Raw genomic sequence first — 20,223 nt, forward strand, 5'->3', positions numbered from 1 at the left:
AAACCAGTCAATCTGAAGCTCATTCTTCTGCCTCATACCCTTAAAAATAAAAAGCCTCTCAGAAAACCTCCAGAACTGCACTCCAGAACACAAGACCCCGTTATAGTATTTAGGAAGCTTATGAGTTCTTGCAAACATGGTGGCACACTAGTTCTGTTTGGAACCACAGGACATAGCAAGGCTGACATAGGTGGAATATGAGTGCACGGAATAACACAACAGAAGCGTGAGTACAATATTCTTCTGCTCCCATCTGAAATGAAGCATCCATATATAAGTAGCAAGCCAGGGAACACTACACATTTCAGCCAGGGATATGAAACCCAGGGATGTCTAATACCCAAAGATAAAGGGAAGTGAAGAAACAAAGACAAGACAAGGCTAAGTGGAATTCTTAAGCTGACACACCAGCATAATTGAAACAAGTGTCATCATGAAACTCCAAGAGGGCAATTTTAACTCCCACAGCATGCATCGGAACAGGATGGCTATTGGCTAATTTGAGCTAAAAGAAATGCCATTGTGCCATTAACTGTGGGGACGCAGATGACAAAAGCATGCGACAGAGGAAAAGTTCCGCTTACCTGGACCTGTTATTTCTCTATGAGCAGAGGAGAAGAGAAATATGCTCATTAGTACGGAACAAAAGCATTGGGTGTGTAGTACTGGCTCACCACCTCCCATGGAAGACTGAGATGGATATGGTGGCTGGACACCTGAAGTTTATACAGGTGTAAGGCAAGTCCCATAACATGGTGAATAGTCATCTGAGTACTGAGGAGCTTACAGAACTGAGGTGAACAGAGGAAGCTGCCCCATGATGCTGTCAGGGATGCCAGGGCAGAAGCTGCTGAAGCACCCCCAGTCAAGACCAGAGAGATAAAATACGAGAGAACTGCTATTAATGGAGATTTTAATTGTGAGAGTCATGCAAGACCTGACCGCTGCCATCACACTGACAAGCCATTTAGGCTCTGCTGGGGGTTCAGAGATGGTCACTACACCAGCCTGGTAAGCCCCCAGGCACACCACACTAAGGGTGGGTGAGAAATGCTGTAGTGGGGTGTTGAACACACCTCTTCATAAGGAAGACGCTCACTGAAAATGCAGCTTCTTCCCCGTTTCCCCCACCTCACCCAGGTGCCTGCTGTGACACAGGCACTCTGGAGCTCGAGATGGTTGACATTCAAAAGGGACAAAGCCAAAACTGCCTGCGGCCAGAGACGCTCATGGTCAGGGAGTGAAACAGAGAAGTGGATCTCACTGAGCAAACCAGGTGAGTTCCAAGACTGATCACTATCAGCAGAGCAAAGGCCACTGACACAGTGGCGAAGGATCCCAAGATAGGCAGATACTGCTGTAATCAAAGTAAATGATGAATGTTTGGGGACCTCCCTCACCTTGATTGCCTGTCCAAAAAATCCTTTTCCTAGTACTTCGCCATGAATCAGGTCACAGGGCCGGAAGATCTGCTGGGAGCAGCTAGAAGAGGAACGTAGGGATTCAGAACGACTGATGTCACGGCTCAGAAGGAGTGGTTCCTTTGGAGAACTGGGGCCAGGAGACTTAGAAATGCTGTTACTTCGCCTAGAAAACAAAGGAGACAGGAAGATCAGGGAAGCTGCTAGGAAACTTTTGGTTCAACATATCCCATCATTAGCTCCTAAGGGACCAGTTTCTGGATGTTCTTCAGCGCTCATCATATCTCAAAAGCCAGGTGCTCTCCCAGCACCATGGAAGCTTTTTACAAACCTAGAGCAGCTTCCAAGTCAGAGCTGCCTAACACCACCACATCTCCTGCACTGCCACTCAGAGGTGGAGCTTTGTGTGGAGGAGGAAGCTGTGAAGATGCAGCACTCGCTGTCTCTAAGCAAACAGTAAAATACTGGTAAATGACTAAATGAACAACTGGGTGCCCCAGTCTAGGAAGACAAAATTTTTCCCAAGTCCCAGGTCTCAGCCATACTCCCATTAAGGACACGTTCCTCCCCAGCCATTTAAGGCTGGTAAAAATTTGACCTTTACATTTCCTAACTGTAAAACTTTGTAGCTTTTCTGTGTGAGAAGTAGAGATCCTTATTTTTATCAAGGAAAGTTTGCCATCCTGAAAGGGAATGGAGAGAGTACACGTCAACAGCAGAATCTAAAGCTCTCCCCTGCTTTGCCAATGGTTTATACCCAGGCTCATATCAGAGATACGTTATGTCTCCGCAGTTATTTGCAATTGCAAGGCCTAGGCACAGAGCAGAGCCAGGTAGCACAGGGCAAAGGCAAGCTAGATCAGAGGCAGCACTTGCAAGTCTTTACCTGAGGGAGCGTCGTCGGAGCGTTCCTTCCAGATTCTCCTTGATGTCCAGCGGAGAGAGGGAACGTGGGGAAATGGGTGGCTTTATGTGGGTGGGAAGACGGGAATCCAAACGAAGCCTGTCTAAGCGCTGCGAGACAGGGTCATGCTCTATCAGCAACTGAAGCGTCTGGCTTGTCTTGCGAATCAATTCCTCCACCTGAAATCAAACCAAAGGACAGGATGATAGCAGACAGGAGCAACACAAATGACAGGAGACAGAGGAGACAGAGCAGAATGCCCCTCAGGAATCAAAGTCGAGAGTTCAGTGAGATCACTCCATAGTTGTGGTTTAGTTGCACACACCACAGCTGTCCACCAGACAAATCCAGCTAGCAACACAGAAGTTCCTTACACTATCCAAATCCTTTTCTTTCTGGTTAGCTACAAGTGACCTGTACAAAAAAGATGTGGACAGGCTGGAGAGGGTCCAGAGAAGGGCCATAAAGATGATCAAAGGACTGGGAAATCTGCCATATGAGGAAAGGCTGAGAGAACTGGGTTTGTTCAGCCTTCAGAAAAGAAGGCTTAGGGGAGACCTTATCACCATGTTCTGGTATTTAAAGGGTGGCTAAAAAGAAGATGGATGGCCCCTTGTAAAGAGGGACTCCCTGGAAAAGACAAGAAGTAATAGGCACAAGTTACTTCTGGGGAGATTCTGATTGGACACAGGAGGGCAATTCAGCCATTGGAATAATCTCCCCAGGGAAGTGGCGGATTCCCCAGCATTGGGCATTTTAAAGATCTGGCTGGACAGGGTGCTGGGCCGTCTTGTCTAGACCGCGCTTTCACCAAGAAAGGTTGGACCAGATGATCCTTGAAGTCCCTTCCAACCTGATATTCTATAATTCTACAAAACAGGGGTTTTTTTCTTCATCGTCTGAGAAGTGCTCAGAAACTACACAAGCTTCCATCCTGAACAGTGCTGCAAAGAACAGCTCTACAAAAGCTACATGGAGATTTACCTATGAGATGTCCGTTGTGCTCCTAATGTTCTCTTCAGCACCAACAGTAAATATGTCTATTAGCAGTTGCCTCTAAGAGGATCAGAACAGTGGACTTCACTAGCAATACGTAAATAATCCTCACAGCCTCTCTGTCCTCTTGACATGTGACAGCCCTACATTATTCTTACTACCTCCCTTCACATTTGAAGGCCACAAAATCAGAACTGCATCCTAACTGCATTTCCACCTGTTGCATTTTCCTCTTCAGCTGGAAGGGGCAGCAAAGCTTGTCTTCACGTTTATTCCTACCGTCAGCGCGAGCGCTACAGCTGCACACACACTGTATGGAGGGTGGAAGAACAGTGCAGAGAAACAAAAAAGCTGTAGGAAGGCAGATGAGAAGGAGGCTTCAGAACAGAACTCTACCCACCTCCTCCACCTGTAATGTACGAATAGGAGCTCCATTAATCTCCAGGATTCGATCTGCAGGATGGATGGCATTTCGGACATCTGGGCTGATGTGCATCCTGTTAACTCTAAACATGGGAATTACAGTGTGTGTGTGAAGTCAGTTTAGCCAAAATTCTAAAAAATATTTCATCTCTGATGCTTCCCTTCGTATTGGTATTTTGAAATAAAACAATGCTAATCTACAAATACAAGGAGCTACCATTAGATTAAGCGCTTAGGTCCAAGCTGGTTTGGGGAGAGCTCTTCATTTGCCCAATGGCAAAAATTGTTAGTCCATTACAATTCTCCAAATGTTTTGTGTTCAGTGAAGGAGACAGCACTAAGAAATAAAGTTATCAGTTAAGGTCATCACAAGAGCAAAACGGAGACCAAACACAAATGGCTATTAGCCAACATATGTCCCTGTTGTGCCAGGACAGATCGTCCCAGCAGTTAAAGCAGCTAGCAGGACAGCAGCGCTGCAGAATTTTTACCAGCTCTCTTTGCACAGACATGTGCATTGCACACAACCCGGTCATACTCACTCTTTCACCTGGACACCAGTGGCATAGCTGGAGCAGCCACCCTCAACAGACACGGAGAACCCCCTCTTGCCATCAGTAGCTGCCGGCATGGAGATGAGGGTCAGGGTATAAGGCAGCTGCTCATGCAGAGACTCGGTGGAGTGTTTTTCTATCATCGGTGTCAGCACAATCTGGTTATGACATTTTCCACTAAAAGAAGTGAAGAAAGTCATCATGGCAGTGTCTTGTCCCTCCCTGCCAAACTCACACTTCTAAGTCCTTTCATTGACCATAAGCTACAGTTTTTAATGCTTACACCATTCCTTCCTTCCTCCCTCCCTCAATAGGCAGCTTCCTGGCATTCCTTAACATAGCATTCAGCTCAACCACGCTGAGCCCCCTAAGCATGGCTTTACACGTACAACAGGGAGCAACTCTGTGGCAAAGCTCGTAGCTCCGTCTTACCAGTAGAGATTGGAATGTCGCACGAGTGCGTAAGTGTCCCCATCTTCAATGATCACTTTGCAGCTCATACAAGCGAAGCACTCAGGGTGATACTTGTATTCGCCAGCCACCTACAGACAGAAAAGGGAGTAGCTTAGTAGGGCCAATATCCATCAGCAGATGCAGCTACTGCTTTTCTCTCCAATTAGTGTGTTCATTCAGATCTCAAAGTCAAGTGGTAGTTTCTCACTGGGAAGTTGTATTAGCCCATTCTACCTTTCCTGAACCCCATCCTTGGCATCTTGTTTGCAAAACTTCTCCGAAACAAACACGTCAACATGCAAAGCAAAGCAAAGCTCGTGTCCAGGAACCTCTGTTTTATCTGGCAGCTGTTCAGCTATCAAAAATAGTTGATACAGCCTGCTGCAGACTAGTAAACAAGATAATAAACCTTCCTGTTCAGTTGCTCTTGGCAAGATAACTAACGTTATGCCTGAATTAATAAAGCTGAAAGGGCTTTTTTTTTTTTTTTTAGACAGGCAACACACAAATTCAGATACTTTACCAGCCAGCTGACAGAAAAAAAAAAGTGAGCTGAGACTGAGACAACAAAATACTTTTCAAGAATATTTTTATTCATTGATCTGTTTTTCTATTTTCCTTATGAGAACTTCCCTTATTGACAGCATTTTGCAATGACTTCTGCCGACAATAAGAAATGGTCTGCACTTTTCTCAGTATTTCCCTTGGAGGTAGCAATCATATTACTGAGTACCATGCTGCTTTTATTTATGCCCTAGAAAAATAATGGTTATGTTTCATTCTTTACAGTTTTAAAGGTTAAATATTTGCAAGGATGTGGCAAGGAGGGGAACATTTAGGTGAGCCCCATATTGTGCAGGCAGAGTTCAATGTTTCAGACCCATCAGGACTAACACTACTTCAAGACACCATCAGCCTGAAAACCGCTCTGGCCAGAGTCCAGGTGGGACTTGAATGGCAACCTTCCCCAAAGCCAGAACCTGCTGCTTATCCTGAGCCGAGAGGTTTGATTCCACAGTGCAGTGGAAAATCACCCCATGGAGACACTGAGGAACTGTGCTACAGAAACTGAACAGATGTCCCCTTAATCACCTTTCTACTTCTCATGCCTGTGCACTTCAGCACCTTACTTTCTTTGTTCATATGCTTCAGATCCTCACAACTCCCTCCTTTGAGAGCTACCCTGTTCAAAATTAATCTTTATTCAGAAGATGCACACACAAACCTCATTTCTAACCTCTGATTAGAGTATCAAGGAGACTATTACCTTCAATTTATTTGGTTATCTGAATAGCTAGGGCAACTCGCAACCAGGTTTGAGGAGATGGAGGCAGGCATGTCCTGCCTCCAGGCGGAAGTCCTTCAGCGTCCTTACCATCACAGGTCCAGTCATCAGCAGAGAGCAGCCATGGCAAGATTCCCCAAACTTCCCCCAGTAGTCTTTGTGACAGTACAGCTTCCCATCTTTCTCATAGTACCAGTTAGTGAGGGGATCCTGACATTCAGAGCACCTTGAAAGAAACAAAGGAACAAAGTTCCAGTTGGCAACAAGTCACAAATCAATGAAAAAGTTCCTCTCCTGCATGGAGACATTCAGCAGCAGCTCACCGCCAGCTCTTCTGGTGTGATGTACCCAGGGTATGTAAGGAGAAGTGGTATCAACCAACACAAAAAGACAAGCTTCCAAAGTTTAAAACAAATTCCATCCATTTATTAAAACACATCAGTAGGTTTATAAATTCTGCCTTACACTTATTGCTCCTCTGCTTTCTCCCTCTTCCTCCAGCTGCAGAGCTGACCGGCACAGACAGCTCTGTTATGTTTCCACTTACGTGTTTCTATAGCATCATACCATCTTATGCTGGAGCACCTCTCCCCTCAGCCAGTTTAGGAAAGGGGACAGAGAGGCAAGGATCCACTTCCCTAAGCAATGCAAAGCCAGTTTTGCACCAACCTTTCTACTCTTCTGTAAGTAGACCTCTCCCAAAAGGTAAACTAACTGCAGCATGTGAGGGAGTTTTCAGAGCAGTTTATCCCTTGAGCTCCACATACTTACTGCATCCACCAACTAACGGTGATGAAAGTCCTCCACCTCTCCCCACCAGCTGCTCTCCCCTTCTTTCTGCTGCTGACAGTGCATGAGAAAAAAAACCCCACAACCAACTAACCAACAAAATACCAAAAAAACCTGTTTCTCTAATTTCATGGAGTCTCAAAATCCTTCACATATCCGTATCAGCTCCCATTTCAACAAGCAACCATTATTAATCCTCTATCTACACGCGCCCAAGAAACAAACAAACAACTCCCCCATGCTCCAAAAAAAAAAGGAAAAAGATGCAGCAATTCTACTGCAGATACCATTTTAGCAAATGACAAGCAGAACCCCAATCTTCAGAGTTCCTGAACACAAAATAATCCTGTCTCAGCAGGATGCACTGGGCAAGGGAGTTTTAACTTCTGCAGCACCCACGCGGAGGTGTGACTTAATGGAGAGATAAGGCACAGACAGCAGTTGCATCACTCAAGATTATTCCATTAGCCCTGAGCAGCACGTTCTCAGACTTTAAAAGGAAAATTAGTCTGGTGTTGGCCATTTCTGAGCACAGAGTCCAAGGTGGGTTAGTCACCAATAACTGGTTCAAAGAAACACCTCAAGAATCAATGTCATTTTCTGTACGATGCTTTCCCAAAGGTGGAAGGAAGCATTTCTTCTGCCCCTTACCCCAACAACAACTGTCTCAGTTACTACACTGGAGGGGAACCCATGGCACTGGGGTGGGGGTTTAGGTGGGCACATGCCCTCCTGGACAGTCGGCCTCTCCGCAGCCAAATGTACCGCAGAGGGCTAGTGGCAGCAGAGGTGCACTTTTTACATGCTCCCAGGTCTGAGAGTGCTGTTGACTTCACCTTTCACAAGCTTCCCGAAAGCTTGTTTGTGCCAAAGACATTCCTTGTAAACTCCACCAGCTTGTAATGAGCGTGAGGATATGCGAAGCTGGTTGTGCTCCAACATGGAGAGAGTTATTTGCTCCATCTCAAGAGGCTGCAAAGGAACAAGGTAAAGCTGCTTGTAAGCAGCCTATGGTTTTAGGTGAAAACACACCTCATGAGGTATTTAGTGCCGTACCCTACCCTCAGGAAAGTTACTCCTTCTAATGTATTTGGCTTTTATAGTGTTTGCTCTCCCAGCTGAGGAGCTCCAAACCCTGTCTGCACCCCCCCAGCAATGGGAAAGAACTCCAGCACGTGCAACAGGCCCTGCCAATTCTGTCTGAGGCAGGGGGAGCAGTAACTTAACATTGCTACACACGGTACATGCACCATTACAGCCTCAGCCCTGGGGCACTGTCACGGTTACACCCAGCTCTTGGTATGCAAGAGACCTAGGGGGCATTGCAGCACATTTTGCTTTCAACCACTAGCCTTTGGCTTTCATTTGCAGCAAATACCCTACGCTGAATGATCAAGTAGGTGAGTGGGAGGGAGAAAAGAGCAAGTGGAGACTAACAGCCCAGATTTCTATCACCTTGTGGCAGGAACATCTGGCTCAGCATGGGCAAATTGGATCCCTCAGACCTATCCAACTTCTGCATGCATGCCTGTACCAGGTGTGTGCTCCAAGAGTGATTACATCTTCAAACAGGGAGCTGTGACCAGACCTGCAGTTGGGATGCAGACAGTGATACTGGAGACCGTTCCACCAGGACTTCAAGACCTGGCTTTCCCTCTTAAGTTCTCTCCAAGCAGGTGGGTTATGTATTTATCTGTTTTTAAGCACAAGACCTTCCCTTCCTCACCCCTCTTCGATTTCACCTTCAGCCACTCCTTTTTCTCCCTAAGAAAGTAAGAAACTCCTGCAAAAATAACACAACTACAATTCCGTTTAGATAGGTTCCAGAGGATCACGTACGCTTGGCTTGTCTTTACATTTCCCCTACCTCTTCATGGTTTGATTACAACCTTAAAGCACTTTGATTAGTTTGCTTCCATCCGGAAATAAGCACTGGTATCTAATTTGCAACACGCCCATAGCAAAATGAAGGTGAGGAGGTGGAGCCAGCAAGCAGTCAGTTCTTTGCTATGCAATTAAACAAATCTGGGCAGGACAAGTTTGCGGCTTAAGGCTCAGAACCCCACCCAGAGCAATGAGGCAACAGGAACAAAGGAACCAGCCCCAGAGAGGGTAGGTGCTAGTTATGGGTCTAACTGGCTGCTTCATTAATCACTGCAAGCGGACAGGGCTATGGCCCATATGGTCAGGCACCACCTTCTGTTATTTACTACGCATTCTGTACCGTAGGAATTTAGATCTGTCAGGCATGCAGAACAGGCTGACAGCACACAGGTATAGTTTCAAGACCCATTTCAACTATTTCAGTGCCTTCACCCAAACGGTAAAGGCATCGCGTGATTGTTCCACACAACTCTCATTGAAGAGATATGTCAGAATTTTATCTCAGAAGATACAAGTTACCACTCCTTCCTTTCTCTCCTCGCTAGAGCATGTGGCATTGCAGTGCTGCTGTTGCCAGGGCTTCACATCACCTGAGATAGGAATACAATTACTTCTACAGGTATTAAGCAAGCTAATCTGTGCCAGTCACCAAAACCAAAAGAAAGGAAGATTTCTTGCTCTTCTGTCTTTTACAGATTAGAAACAGCTGACCCTCTCTTAGGTTATTTGCTATTCTTGCTACAGAGTAACAAAGCATGGTAATCAAGTTTCTTGGAGGACTGGTAACAGCCATACCCGACTCCCTCCTGCTGCCCAGCCACAATTTTCAGACTGCTCTGATTATACAGTCCCATACATTACGATTCTTTGCTTCCTAGTCTTGACTATAAAGAATAAATTAATCTGCCTCCTATAGACATCCACCAGGAAACCCAGGCAGCACCTGAGTGCAGTGTTCAGCCCTGATGCTCTGTAGCACAGCAGGTGCAGAAAGAGTTCACAAATCGCTGCTTGATGGCTACTTGGTTTTGTGGGGGGTAGTAGGAGGATCAGGTCACAACAGGTAACCAGCCTGGTTTTCAGCAGGATGGGAGATTCAATTGATGTGGCATCTCTTTTACATCTAAATGAAAGCCAATACCCTCATGGAAGCAAAGACTTCCCTGGCACTGAAGAGACAGATCCCTTTGAGAAGGGCTCATTAATAAAATGCACCCCTCACACACACTGTCAGGCTAGATCAGTTAACGCTAGACAGGCTTGAAAGAGCTGTGGTTCCAATTCTGCAGGCAGAGTTGGGGAGAGGACAGTCACGCAGACAGAAAGCTGCAGAATAAAACATAACCCCAGCCTGTAGCTTACCCAGACTTCTCACCCAGCCTTAGCACAAGTGTGCGCTCTGGCTACGCAAGAGACACTAGACAAGGAAGAACAGATGCTACAGAACAGACTAAGTACTAGAAGACACAGTGTTTAAGCTCTGACTATGCAAAACCATTTCCACACACTCAGAAAAAGGTCTATCTGTGGCTTAGCATGATGCCCTACACGTATTACAAGTAATGTCTGTTCCCTCTGAAAGTGGATGCTGTTTCTGACAGTTGCCTGAAGAAGCTCAGCAAACATGCAGCAGTACTTACTCCTATCCCAGCCCATTTTAACAAAACGCTCCTTACACCCTAATCAGTACAAAAGTGTTTGCAGGAACAGGATCAATACTGAGCAAATCCGAGCGGAGGGGACAGGAGGGAGACAATGAAACTGCAAGCTGTGCCTTCCCCCATCCATTCACCTTATCAGCACATCAGTGTCAGTCACAGTCCTGGCTGTGTTCAGTTCAGCCCTACGACCAGTTTTCATTATGGAGATGTAAGGCAATCAAAGCTTTATTCTGTTGCTATGCCTTTCTCAAGCCTCACTTGTTCCACTGGACCAAGAACAGTTGTTAACATAAACCAAAAAATCATAGAAAAATCCTTTCCACATAAGGGAAGCGTGCTGCTCGTCCCTAGTTACCTGCAAAGTACTCCATTTCTTTTCTCAAACAAGATTCTGCACTGCCTCACTGCAGATTACATCACTCTCCTGAACTTGCAACAGCAGCACCTCACCTCACCCTGTGCTATGCCCAAGCACGAGTATCTTCACGAGTAGCCTCGGAGGAGACACAAACAGCAGCAGCCATAGTAATCTCATTCCTCTGGCAGTAGAGAAAGCACAGGGACATCGGTACAGTGGCAGATGCAATGTTGCTCTGAAAGGGAGCCTGCGTGCCGGGGCTACAAGGCACTGCCTCGGGACACAGGTGCTGTTCCCTCGCACCAGAGAGCTGTGAAGAGGCTGGAAGAAAGAAACTTCCCCATCGCCGCCTCAAAGCAAGACGGGGTCCCAGTGTGAGGCCAGCTGTTCCCTGCACACAAGCACTGGGCTTCATTCTTCACACCTCACACGCTAACTGCTTAGGATAGCATTACAGGGGGGAAACGACACTGTGAAGGTTCACTGCTAATCCTGCGCAAGACTTACCGAAATGGATCCTTGGGAGCAAAGTAAGCTGGGGCAGACAAGTAACTTCCCATCTTCAACACTGGATAAACCGGCTCAGCCACAAACTTGTCCAACTGCCTCTGAACAGCTCTGTTCTGCCAACATGGCAGCAGCCAGTGCTCATTTAATCCTGCGCTGATTCAGATACTTCACCTCTCTTTGAAGCTGCCCAAGGAATGCCAGGTCTCTCGGCTGCTCATTCCTTTTCAGATTTTTCCTGGCTCCCATGGCTATAATCACCTTCTCCTGCACTCTGCTGCAGCAGCACTCTTGGGAAGGATAGAATAACTGCTAACCGGGCTACTTGGACATGCTTCTGCAATAGTTCCTGCGAGCTCTGCTGCCTGCTAACTATTGTCAAGTTTTCCCTTCTCTGGTTCCACCCAAGGGTGGGAGGGGAGGAGGAGCCATCGCAGGAGGACAGCGTGTGGCTACAGAGGCTGAGTAAGCTCTACTTCTTCACATGGGGTGGAGCTTTGATCCTAAGAGGGGCTGACTTAGTAAGTGCTGAAAGATAGCAGCTTTTGCCAAAGTAAGAGCCAAGTGCATAAATGTGAAATTTCTCTTTGCAGCAGTGGCACATTCTGACAGAGAAATCAAGGAAGGCAGAGTCTGACAAAGACAAGTAGCCACATCTCCAAACACATCAAATAAACATTTAGTGCATACCTTCCTAAATCCCTCACAGTGAGTGGGGTTATACTGCCTTCACAAGACCTACAAATTTTTTCCTCTTGCAGGAGGTAACTCACAGTGTGTTTCGTCCAAGGAAAAATAACTTTCTTTCCAACACTATCTTAACAGAGTTCATTGCAATCACTTAACCTAATCTTCATCTCCTGAATGGAAGCCGAGAGGTATAAATCAGCACAGATGAGTACTCTCTCCTGCTTGCAGCACATGTAGTTATATCATTCTGCCTGCTCTGAAGCCAAGCATGATCTCTAGTGGCCTAATCAGCTAAAGCTGTTTGCAAGACACTCAGAAATGCAACAAACATATGCTGCTGCACTGAGCCCTCCCATTTTTGTACAGTCAGCAAAGCCTGGCATGCCTGAACACAGCCTGAAAATCATGCTATGTTCCAGAGGCAAGAGTACTCAAATGTGCTTTTACTGGAGATGCTCGTCTCAGCTGGCATATTGTTCAAGGGACGCTTGGGGCTGGGACAAGACAGTCTTGGCTGAAGATTTGACAGCTGCTGCTCGCTGTTGAAGTAAGCAGAAAGCCAGGCTGCCTTTTGGGTTGTTTCCTCCCCCCGCTTTTAATAAGCAGCCACCTTTCTGGAGAAAAGAAAAAAAAAAAAGTAACTTTCACCCATTCGGTGCAGTTTCTAAGCCTGGCTGTAAAAGTGCAGTGAAGCCTAGTGCTGCAGAGTTGTCAATTCCAGCACGGGTCTAATTCCTTCTGACATTTCACACAGCTCTACTGGAAGCAGCAACACGGTGAGTCTGTGTCTAGGAATGCACTCTGGTCTCCCACACTCCCTATATGTTGCGTGCTGAAAATGGGCCAGCGCTCACAATCCAACGCTTCCCTGGCTATCAGCACCACCCCACCACACACGCATACCTACAGTGCATCACAGAGCCCGTCCCCTGCCCAGCATCACCTACAGACAAAAGATTTTCCCCACAATTCTGCTGCCATGGGCTGAAGTCCCTCTGAGGGGGACTCCACGTGACCTCATAAATCCCGACTCTTCAGACAAAACCTTTGAAGATTTGATCCACAGATGTGATAAGCAGCCAGCTAGTCTGTGAATGAAGCCAGCAGATAAAGCCTAACTTCAAAGTAATAAAAACCACCCAGACAGCTAAGCAACTGGGAAGGGATTTTGTTTGAGACTTCCTTAAAGCTAAAGGACACATAGTCAAATGTCTATTTAAACAGGAAACATCTTATCAAAATTATTTTACTTTTGCAGCAAGCCCCAGCAGCAGCCAGTAAGTTACTTTTTCCTATGCAGAATTCTCTTGTTGCTTCTTGCCTTTTTATTCTCTCTGTGACCTGTTTGAGAACACAATAGCTTTGATAAAAGGGCTCTGGAAAAGGTGTTAATGCGTTCATACATTCTAGATCTGAATTCCTGCCAGAATGACTGTACTTCAAAAATGCTGATAAACAGGTGTGTGTGGACCTTTTCTATGTAATTTTACCGATACCATCTCTGAGGGCCAAAATGCACTGAAGCAAATTTCTTTTTCACCAACTGAAGGCAGGTATCGGCATCTTCTCTCTTGCAAATACTGACAGCATTTCCACTACAAACACGTACCCATCACAGGGGGTTACTTTCCTTACTATGGTTTAGAATTGTACAGTAAATTTTGCCAGAAAGAAGCCTGAGAAATATAACAAAAGGAACAAATTAAAAACCTCAACAATGACTTAACATGAAATTTATTGCAATTGAGTTGCAGATGTTATTTTATCCCTGCAGAAATGCATCACATACCTACTGTGATATTCAAGGGATTAATATCTTAAAACAGCTGGGGTTAGGCTGCACATCTAGACACCCACTTTAACATGTAGCCCAACAGCATGTCTACAGACAGATGTATTGCTCAGCACATCTACCAGCCCGAAGACACACAAATTTATCCTGGCACAGACAGGCACTTTGGTGTGTGTGGGACTGGTATAAGCTGGGGAAGACGCATCTGCTTGAGGCCTTAAAGCGTCTGCCGCAAGCCTTTGTTTCAGCATGGGCGCAGCTTGGAGGCATTCCAAGTACTTCAGTACAATCCCAACACCTCATTGTATTTCCAGGGCACTTGCACATAACACGTGCTTTACTGCTGTTGAAAGACAGTCAGCTCCTGACACCAGCTCCTGAAACTAATACCGTTTTGATATGCACGTACCTCTGAGCGAAACTAAAACAAGCAGTGAAGCGAAGCTCTTCTCCATCACTGCATCTTACTTCCAAGCAGCAGCAGAATTTCAAACCAACACAGTGGTGCCTTCTCAGTACCTAACATCACTAAGCACAACATTAGAATGGAGATACATTTTTTATCTCCACCACATACTTGTCTAGTGGATGCAGACCTCCTGAATATGCATAGGCTGAGAAGCAAAACGAAGAAAATTAAACTTATTGAAACTTCATAGATTATACAGGGTTTTGGAAGCAGTGACCTCTGATCTGTAAATGCAGCACAGACAGCAGTAAGACCAGCGCTTACACCACTGCACCTTCACTCACTTCCTAATACGCTGGTTTTGCCTGTGCAGGCTGCTAAACTCCTCAAGAAGGATTCTGTCTCACACATGTGGAGCCTACCACATACTGGGCTGTGTGAGTAACTCTAAGTACCTTGATATAATAATGCTCTGAAAATAATGCCCTAAAGGACAAGCTGCACAAGTCAACTAAAAAAAGTTCAGACTGGAATGCCCAGCTCCTCCTTAAAGGGTCTTCAGCGGTGTCCTGTAGCTGACGAGATTCCCCTGAGGAATGTGGCTGCTTCCACCTGCGAAGTGCTTCATTGTTCCTTTGGATTTTTGAACTCAAACAGTCATGGTGATCTGCGTACAGACACTTAGCAACTATTTCTCCCTAAATCTGATAGCGAGGTGGTGAATTTCAATGCTGATGGAGACACCACCAAAGAGACATTCCCAGGAGTCTGCAGGATTAGTGGAGAAGAGCTTTCACTTCTGAGGCGCTATCTTTAGCCTTCTGTTACTGCCAGAAACTGGAGAAGATAGGGAAGAGGAGATGATTATTGTCTTCCCATAATTCAGCTACCTTTTGTTACTATGGATCTTTTCCCTCCTCTCAAGTTCAGCTGCGGTGTGTGTACAAACCTGACTGTGTTCACAGCTGAAAAGCTACAAGAAGATTCAAAGCATCAAACGCCCCCATATTTCAAATTCGTCTTAATACACACCTTTCTTACATCTTTCTTTGTCAACATTTATTCAGTTGAGCTTCATATCCTGTCACTGCAGAGCTATTTGTCCTGTGGGGAGGAAGCAGCTTCTGGAAAACGAAGGCCTGTGCCAAACAGAAGTGATCCAAAGTCTAGAAAATACCATCCATGAGAAATGGCTAGGTCCAGGGCTTCTTCTGTCTAGGAGAGACTGATGGGAGACACAACTGCTGCTTTCAAACAGGAAAAGGCTACTGGAATAACAGAAGGGGGAAAAAGCTGGTTTTCTGTGCCCACTGTGATTATGATTAGAAGAAACTATTTAAATTACAATAAATGAGATTTCTGAAGATAGAAAGAAGCTTCTAATACTAAGGATAATTAAGTGTTAGTAGACATAGTCTGAAAGACAGAAAACCTACACTGATGGGAGACTGTTAGGTGACCAATTTCTTGATCATTCCTAAGCCACAGAATTTACTTGCTTCAAACACAAGTTGAAGTTTAGTAAATAGCCTAAGAACCACAGAAAACAGATTTAGAAAATACCTTGAGAAGTCATCTATCTTATCCTGCAACCCCCAAACGGGTTTAATACAAGTTTCCCTGGCTTGCCTTGCCCTGCCCCCAAATGTGAAAAGAATCAAAGCAATTCACTAAGTTTTGCTGAGCAAAAAATATTTCTATAGCACAAAAAATATGCCATTCAGTATAGAAAAATCATGCCTTTGTAAGACAATCAAATCACTAGAGTTGGCAAATTAATAGTGGTTCTCTTTTTGTTCAGTAGCCTGGAGCTTAGGGCATCCCCTCGATGCATGGAGAGCTAATCCAGTTCTGTTTTCTGGCCATGGACAATTGTCATGCTGCAGAGCACATAACGGGCAGGTGACAAGGGATTCTGGGAAGAATCTACTTTTAACCTTGTTCCGCTACAGAGAAACAGTCAGAAGGAGTATTTGTTTTAAATTCACTTCAGAATACCAGTAGGAGACAGAGCCAGGAGTTCTTCTGCACTCAGCCAAAACAGTTCCATTTTTTTTAAAGTATTCATTTAGAGAAAAGAGCCTTCTGGTGGTTACAACACTCCTTGTGTGTTGGTTTTAGCTCCAGTAAAGGTTAACAAAAATGGAAACAGAGTAATGCATTCAAGAAGAGTGACTCTGTTAGGTGAACTGATTTAACTCTAGGTAATAAGGCAATTTTTATTGTGATTTAAGCAATTATTTTTTTTTACTTTAGATTTCTTTTTTTACAAGTGCCACCCATTTCTTAACTATTTCCAGACTGTATTTAATTTTAGCCAATATATTCTACTGGAAAGTCAACTTGTTGCTTACAATATAAAAATGTAATCCTTGATCAGTATATAAAAAAATTAATATGTATTTAGTCAGGTATCAAAAGCTTACACTTTTTATTCATACAGTGGTTTATATTATTAAGTTAGCATAAAACTATTTCATAATATTATAATTTGTAAAAAATAATACAAAAAGCCATGAGAATTTTTCCTGAGGTCAAGCTGCATTGCATATGCATAAAAATCTGGCGTATTAAGCAAAATCAAAATATCTGTCCAAACTGAATTAACAGTTTCTGGTCACCATCATCTCCAGTGCTTTATACCTACTAAGGAAAAATTTTGGGCTCATATAAAATTCCTCTTCCAGAAAGAGGAAGATGAGCTTTTCTGCTCTTCAAACTCCTGATGATTTTTCAGCTTTTACTTAACTGGTTTTGGTATAAACTAAATAGTATACTTTAAAATCTGTAACTGTAAAATCATCAGTTACCTTCATTAACTTTTGTTGAAGATATACAGCGCACAGTTTTTCTCTGAAGTGGTGGGTTTGGCTTTTGTTAGAGATTTCTGCAGCAAGCCTGGGTTGCTTGGCTACTTAAATTAGATATATTTTATAGATGATAGTAATATACATCCTCTGTTATTTCATGGTTAGGAAGGAACTGAACCTCAGCTGTCCTCCTTCCTAAAAAGTTCTTAAGCCCCCTGCTACAGTAGGAATTCTTTTCCACCGTTTCCAAAAATTTTCTTCATATGGATCCAAAAGCATTTTCTACCTGGATGTATTCAACAGGCTTGATCTCAATCATGGGTTTCAAATAACCCAAACTGGATTTTTAACAAATACTGTGTCCTTAAGATTAAGCCATGCAGCTATATCTGCGTCTTCTCATCCCATCCTACTCCAATTCAAATATGCAATATCCCTGCAGGAAGAGGGAACAGTCTTTAATTTCATTTGTCTTTACCTGTGGGGAGAAAATCCCCCCCCCCAAAACACCAACAACAGACATCAAAATACCAGGTATCAATACTTTATTCAAAGGTATAATTCAAGGCAGTATCTTCTGGTTTGTAATATGGAAAAAAGTTGGACTGAAAGCAGTAAGAACAGCATGCTCCAGGTCAAAAAAAACCCTTCTCTTCCAATAATCCCCTTTGGCAAAAGCGATCCAGACCGAGGAAAAAGATACCTTGCCACTTCGCACTTTCCCTGTCCTGGTGTGGTGTTTGAAGTTCTGTGCAATCTCAGTTCCAAATCCAGTGGAACTGTGTATCAGTGAAAAGCAATGACCTTTGAAAGCATTATGCTATCTCAACAGAATTCAGAAGCACAGAAGTACATTCAGAGTTAATTCACAACAGACATTGTGACAGAAACATCCAAAAAACATCCTCAGCCAGATCCAACCTATCGGATTCAAGCCTAAGGACCAGCTGGCCAAAGAACAGTTTAAAAAATCCAAGACACACAAATAGGGATTTGCTTGTCCTTCCAGCCACAGCAGAGAAAAAACAGGTTTCAGAGACAAAGCTCCTGTAGATGCAGTTTAAGGAAGGAGGGAAGTGACAAAAAAACCTTAAATCCTCAGAGACATGCATGTACGTCAGCTACTGCCAGTGCCAAGCATGATCAGCAGCCTAGCCTGACCAAGAATAAACAGAGCTAACGAGCCTGGAGCAGTGCCAATCAGCATTAGAGAAATTATGTGCCAGGCCAGGGAGTCAGCTAATCCACAGGAAGACTGTAAAAAACACTCCACAAGAGCTGCCGGAACTCACAGCTACCAGCTGCCAAAGGCTCCTACCCTTAGAGGCTTTTTAAAGTTTGGCTTTGGGATATCAAGCACAAGACCGCTGCTCAGCGTGGTATAGGGATAACAGAAGAAAAGAAGGAACAGAGTGCAAACTGGAAACTTGTTTTCATGTACAGTCCTACCCTGGAACTAGGAAAAAGGGAAGGGCAGCTTCCTTTACCGCAGGTTCCAATTGTTCATTCGGCATGGCAGCTTAGCTGGGTGCTAGAGCTAGCCAAAAGCACAGAGCTTAAGAGAAGCACATCAGCAAATGCAAAAAGTTATTACACACATCAGGAGAAAAGTTGTTGTCTTTACTTGTATAAAACAAAAAATCCACCAACCACCCAGCAACCAAAACCTCATCAAACTTCCATTATACAATACAAAGTATGATATCAAATTATCTGTAAAGTGTCATAAGGGCAGGATTTGCCTCCAGCTCAGCTGTTCTCCATCTCTACAGCCCCACCAACAAGCAGCACCAAGACATTTGCAAATCAAGACCCACAACAGAAATACACTTAAAGGCAAGCAAACAATAAAGACTAGCACACACAGCTTTGGGTTTGGCTACTGGCAGAATCTAGGGAAGCTCGACAACAGGACACTAGTTTTTCAGGGAAAAGAGAAAACCAGGATTAAGACAAGCTGACTCAATATGGCTAAACACAAATACTCAAACCAATAGAAACCCAAACGACTAGGATTTGTAGTGATATAAAGCTGTAATTGTGATTATCCACATGTGATTGTAGCTAACAGCATTTTCCAAGTCAACACTTCTTTGGCAGCATGATATGTGGCTTGGTTTTCTTGTTTTGTTTGGTGGTTTGTTTTTTTTTTTTTAATTACATCAATAACTATAATCCTCACTTCAACAAAGTTGGGGTATTTTACTGGGGTTTTTCTTTTGTTTTTTAAGCCAGGACAGTAGATGTCTACCTTGGCACAGCAAACGCTCCTCCAAAGCCACACTTTGGCTTCCTTTTCCCCCCATTTGCTTTGACTGTATCCAAAATATTAGCCTCTCCAGATTCAAGCCAACACAGAAGCCAGTAGAAGCTGCAGGTACTCAACCCTTCTCCAAAATATAGATCCCTTCAAAAATGTGATCTGGAACATGAAAACTGGACTGAGTATTCATGAAACACCAATGAGAGGCATTACTTCTACTGCCAGGAAGAAAAGCAGGTCACAGATTCCTTTTTGTCCTTGCTGATAGCAACATTATCTGACAGATTTCCTAAATTTGTATGCCTTAACAGTCTGAAAAGAAGAGAAAGCAAAAGGCAAGATCTTCCTCCCCCATACCAGTGGTTTTCTCCAACACCCCAATATCTACTGTGTACCCACCACATATGGAAAAAGCAACAGGCTATCCAAATTGCCTGGGCACTACTTTGGAATGTAGCTGAAGACAAATACGCAACCCACGGCTTCTGCCACCACCAGTAAATCAGAGCTTTCATTTGTACTTTATCTGTATTCCTGTTTGCGTCAGCATGGCAACACTCTGCCAGGCCGTGTCAGCCTGCTATCACGACTGAAAGTCAGTTCCAGAGCGCTACTGCAAGCCCTGAAGTATGGCTGCAACCAAGAGCATGCAACCGCTCTGCAAGAGGCTCAGAACAGGTCAGGCACAGAGAAAACAGCAAGAACTCCCAGTTAATGTTGGTACTTCACCCACCGGGTCCCAAGCTGGTTGAACAACACAAGGAGAATTTAAGAGGCTGAAGTTTTACCTACCGGAAACAGGCAATGTGCCAAGTTTCGTTAACAGTCTTGTAGAGACGCTGACCAGCAGCAATGCTGTCCCCGCATCCTAGACATCTCCAGACTTCTTCACCTGTATGCAAGAATAAAGTGACGTAAATAAAGAATACAGCAACCATTTCACATCAGAGAAAACAAGGATTGCTGCTTCCCTGATAGAGAACAACCTTAAATTAGACAACTGACAGGAAAGCCTTCACACACA

At 44.4% G+C, this 20,223-nt stretch overlaps 1 protein-coding gene across 3 annotated transcripts in view; it reads right to left on the reverse strand.

Annotated features, from left to right (window-relative positions):
* LIMK2 (LIM domain kinase 2) overlaps positions 1 to 20,223 on the reverse strand; it is a 32,400-nt gene that overhangs the window by 9,710 nt on the left and 2,467 nt on the right. Inside the window, exons 1-8 of one of the 3 annotated variants that reach the window (XM_055705433.1) lie at positions 19,992 to 20,091; positions 15,159 to 15,351; positions 6,127 to 6,262; positions 4,731 to 4,840; positions 4,287 to 4,475; positions 3,722 to 3,827; positions 2,308 to 2,504; positions 1,401 to 1,587 (exon numbers count right to left, since the gene is read on the reverse strand). In XM_055705433.1, the coding sequence (XP_055561408.1) occupies positions 1,401 to 1,587; positions 2,308 to 2,504; positions 3,722 to 3,827; positions 4,287 to 4,475; positions 4,731 to 4,840; positions 6,127 to 6,144 (807 nt within the window). In that variant the 5' untranslated portion in view covers positions 6,145 to 6,262; positions 15,159 to 15,351; positions 19,992 to 20,091. Of the gene's footprint in view, positions 1 to 1,400; positions 1,588 to 2,307; positions 2,505 to 3,721; positions 3,828 to 4,286; positions 4,476 to 4,730; positions 4,841 to 6,126; positions 6,263 to 11,235; positions 11,607 to 15,158; positions 15,352 to 19,991; positions 20,092 to 20,223 lie in introns of those variants that run through there. The other 2 variants (XM_055705421.1, XM_027814110.2) reach the window with 2 other exon arrangements.

This window comes from Falco cherrug, chromosome 1, assembly GCF_023634085.1.
Source record: "Falco cherrug isolate bFalChe1 chromosome 1, bFalChe1.pri, whole genome shotgun sequence".
NCBI lineage: Eukaryota > Metazoa > Chordata > Aves > Falconiformes > Falconidae > Falco > Falco cherrug.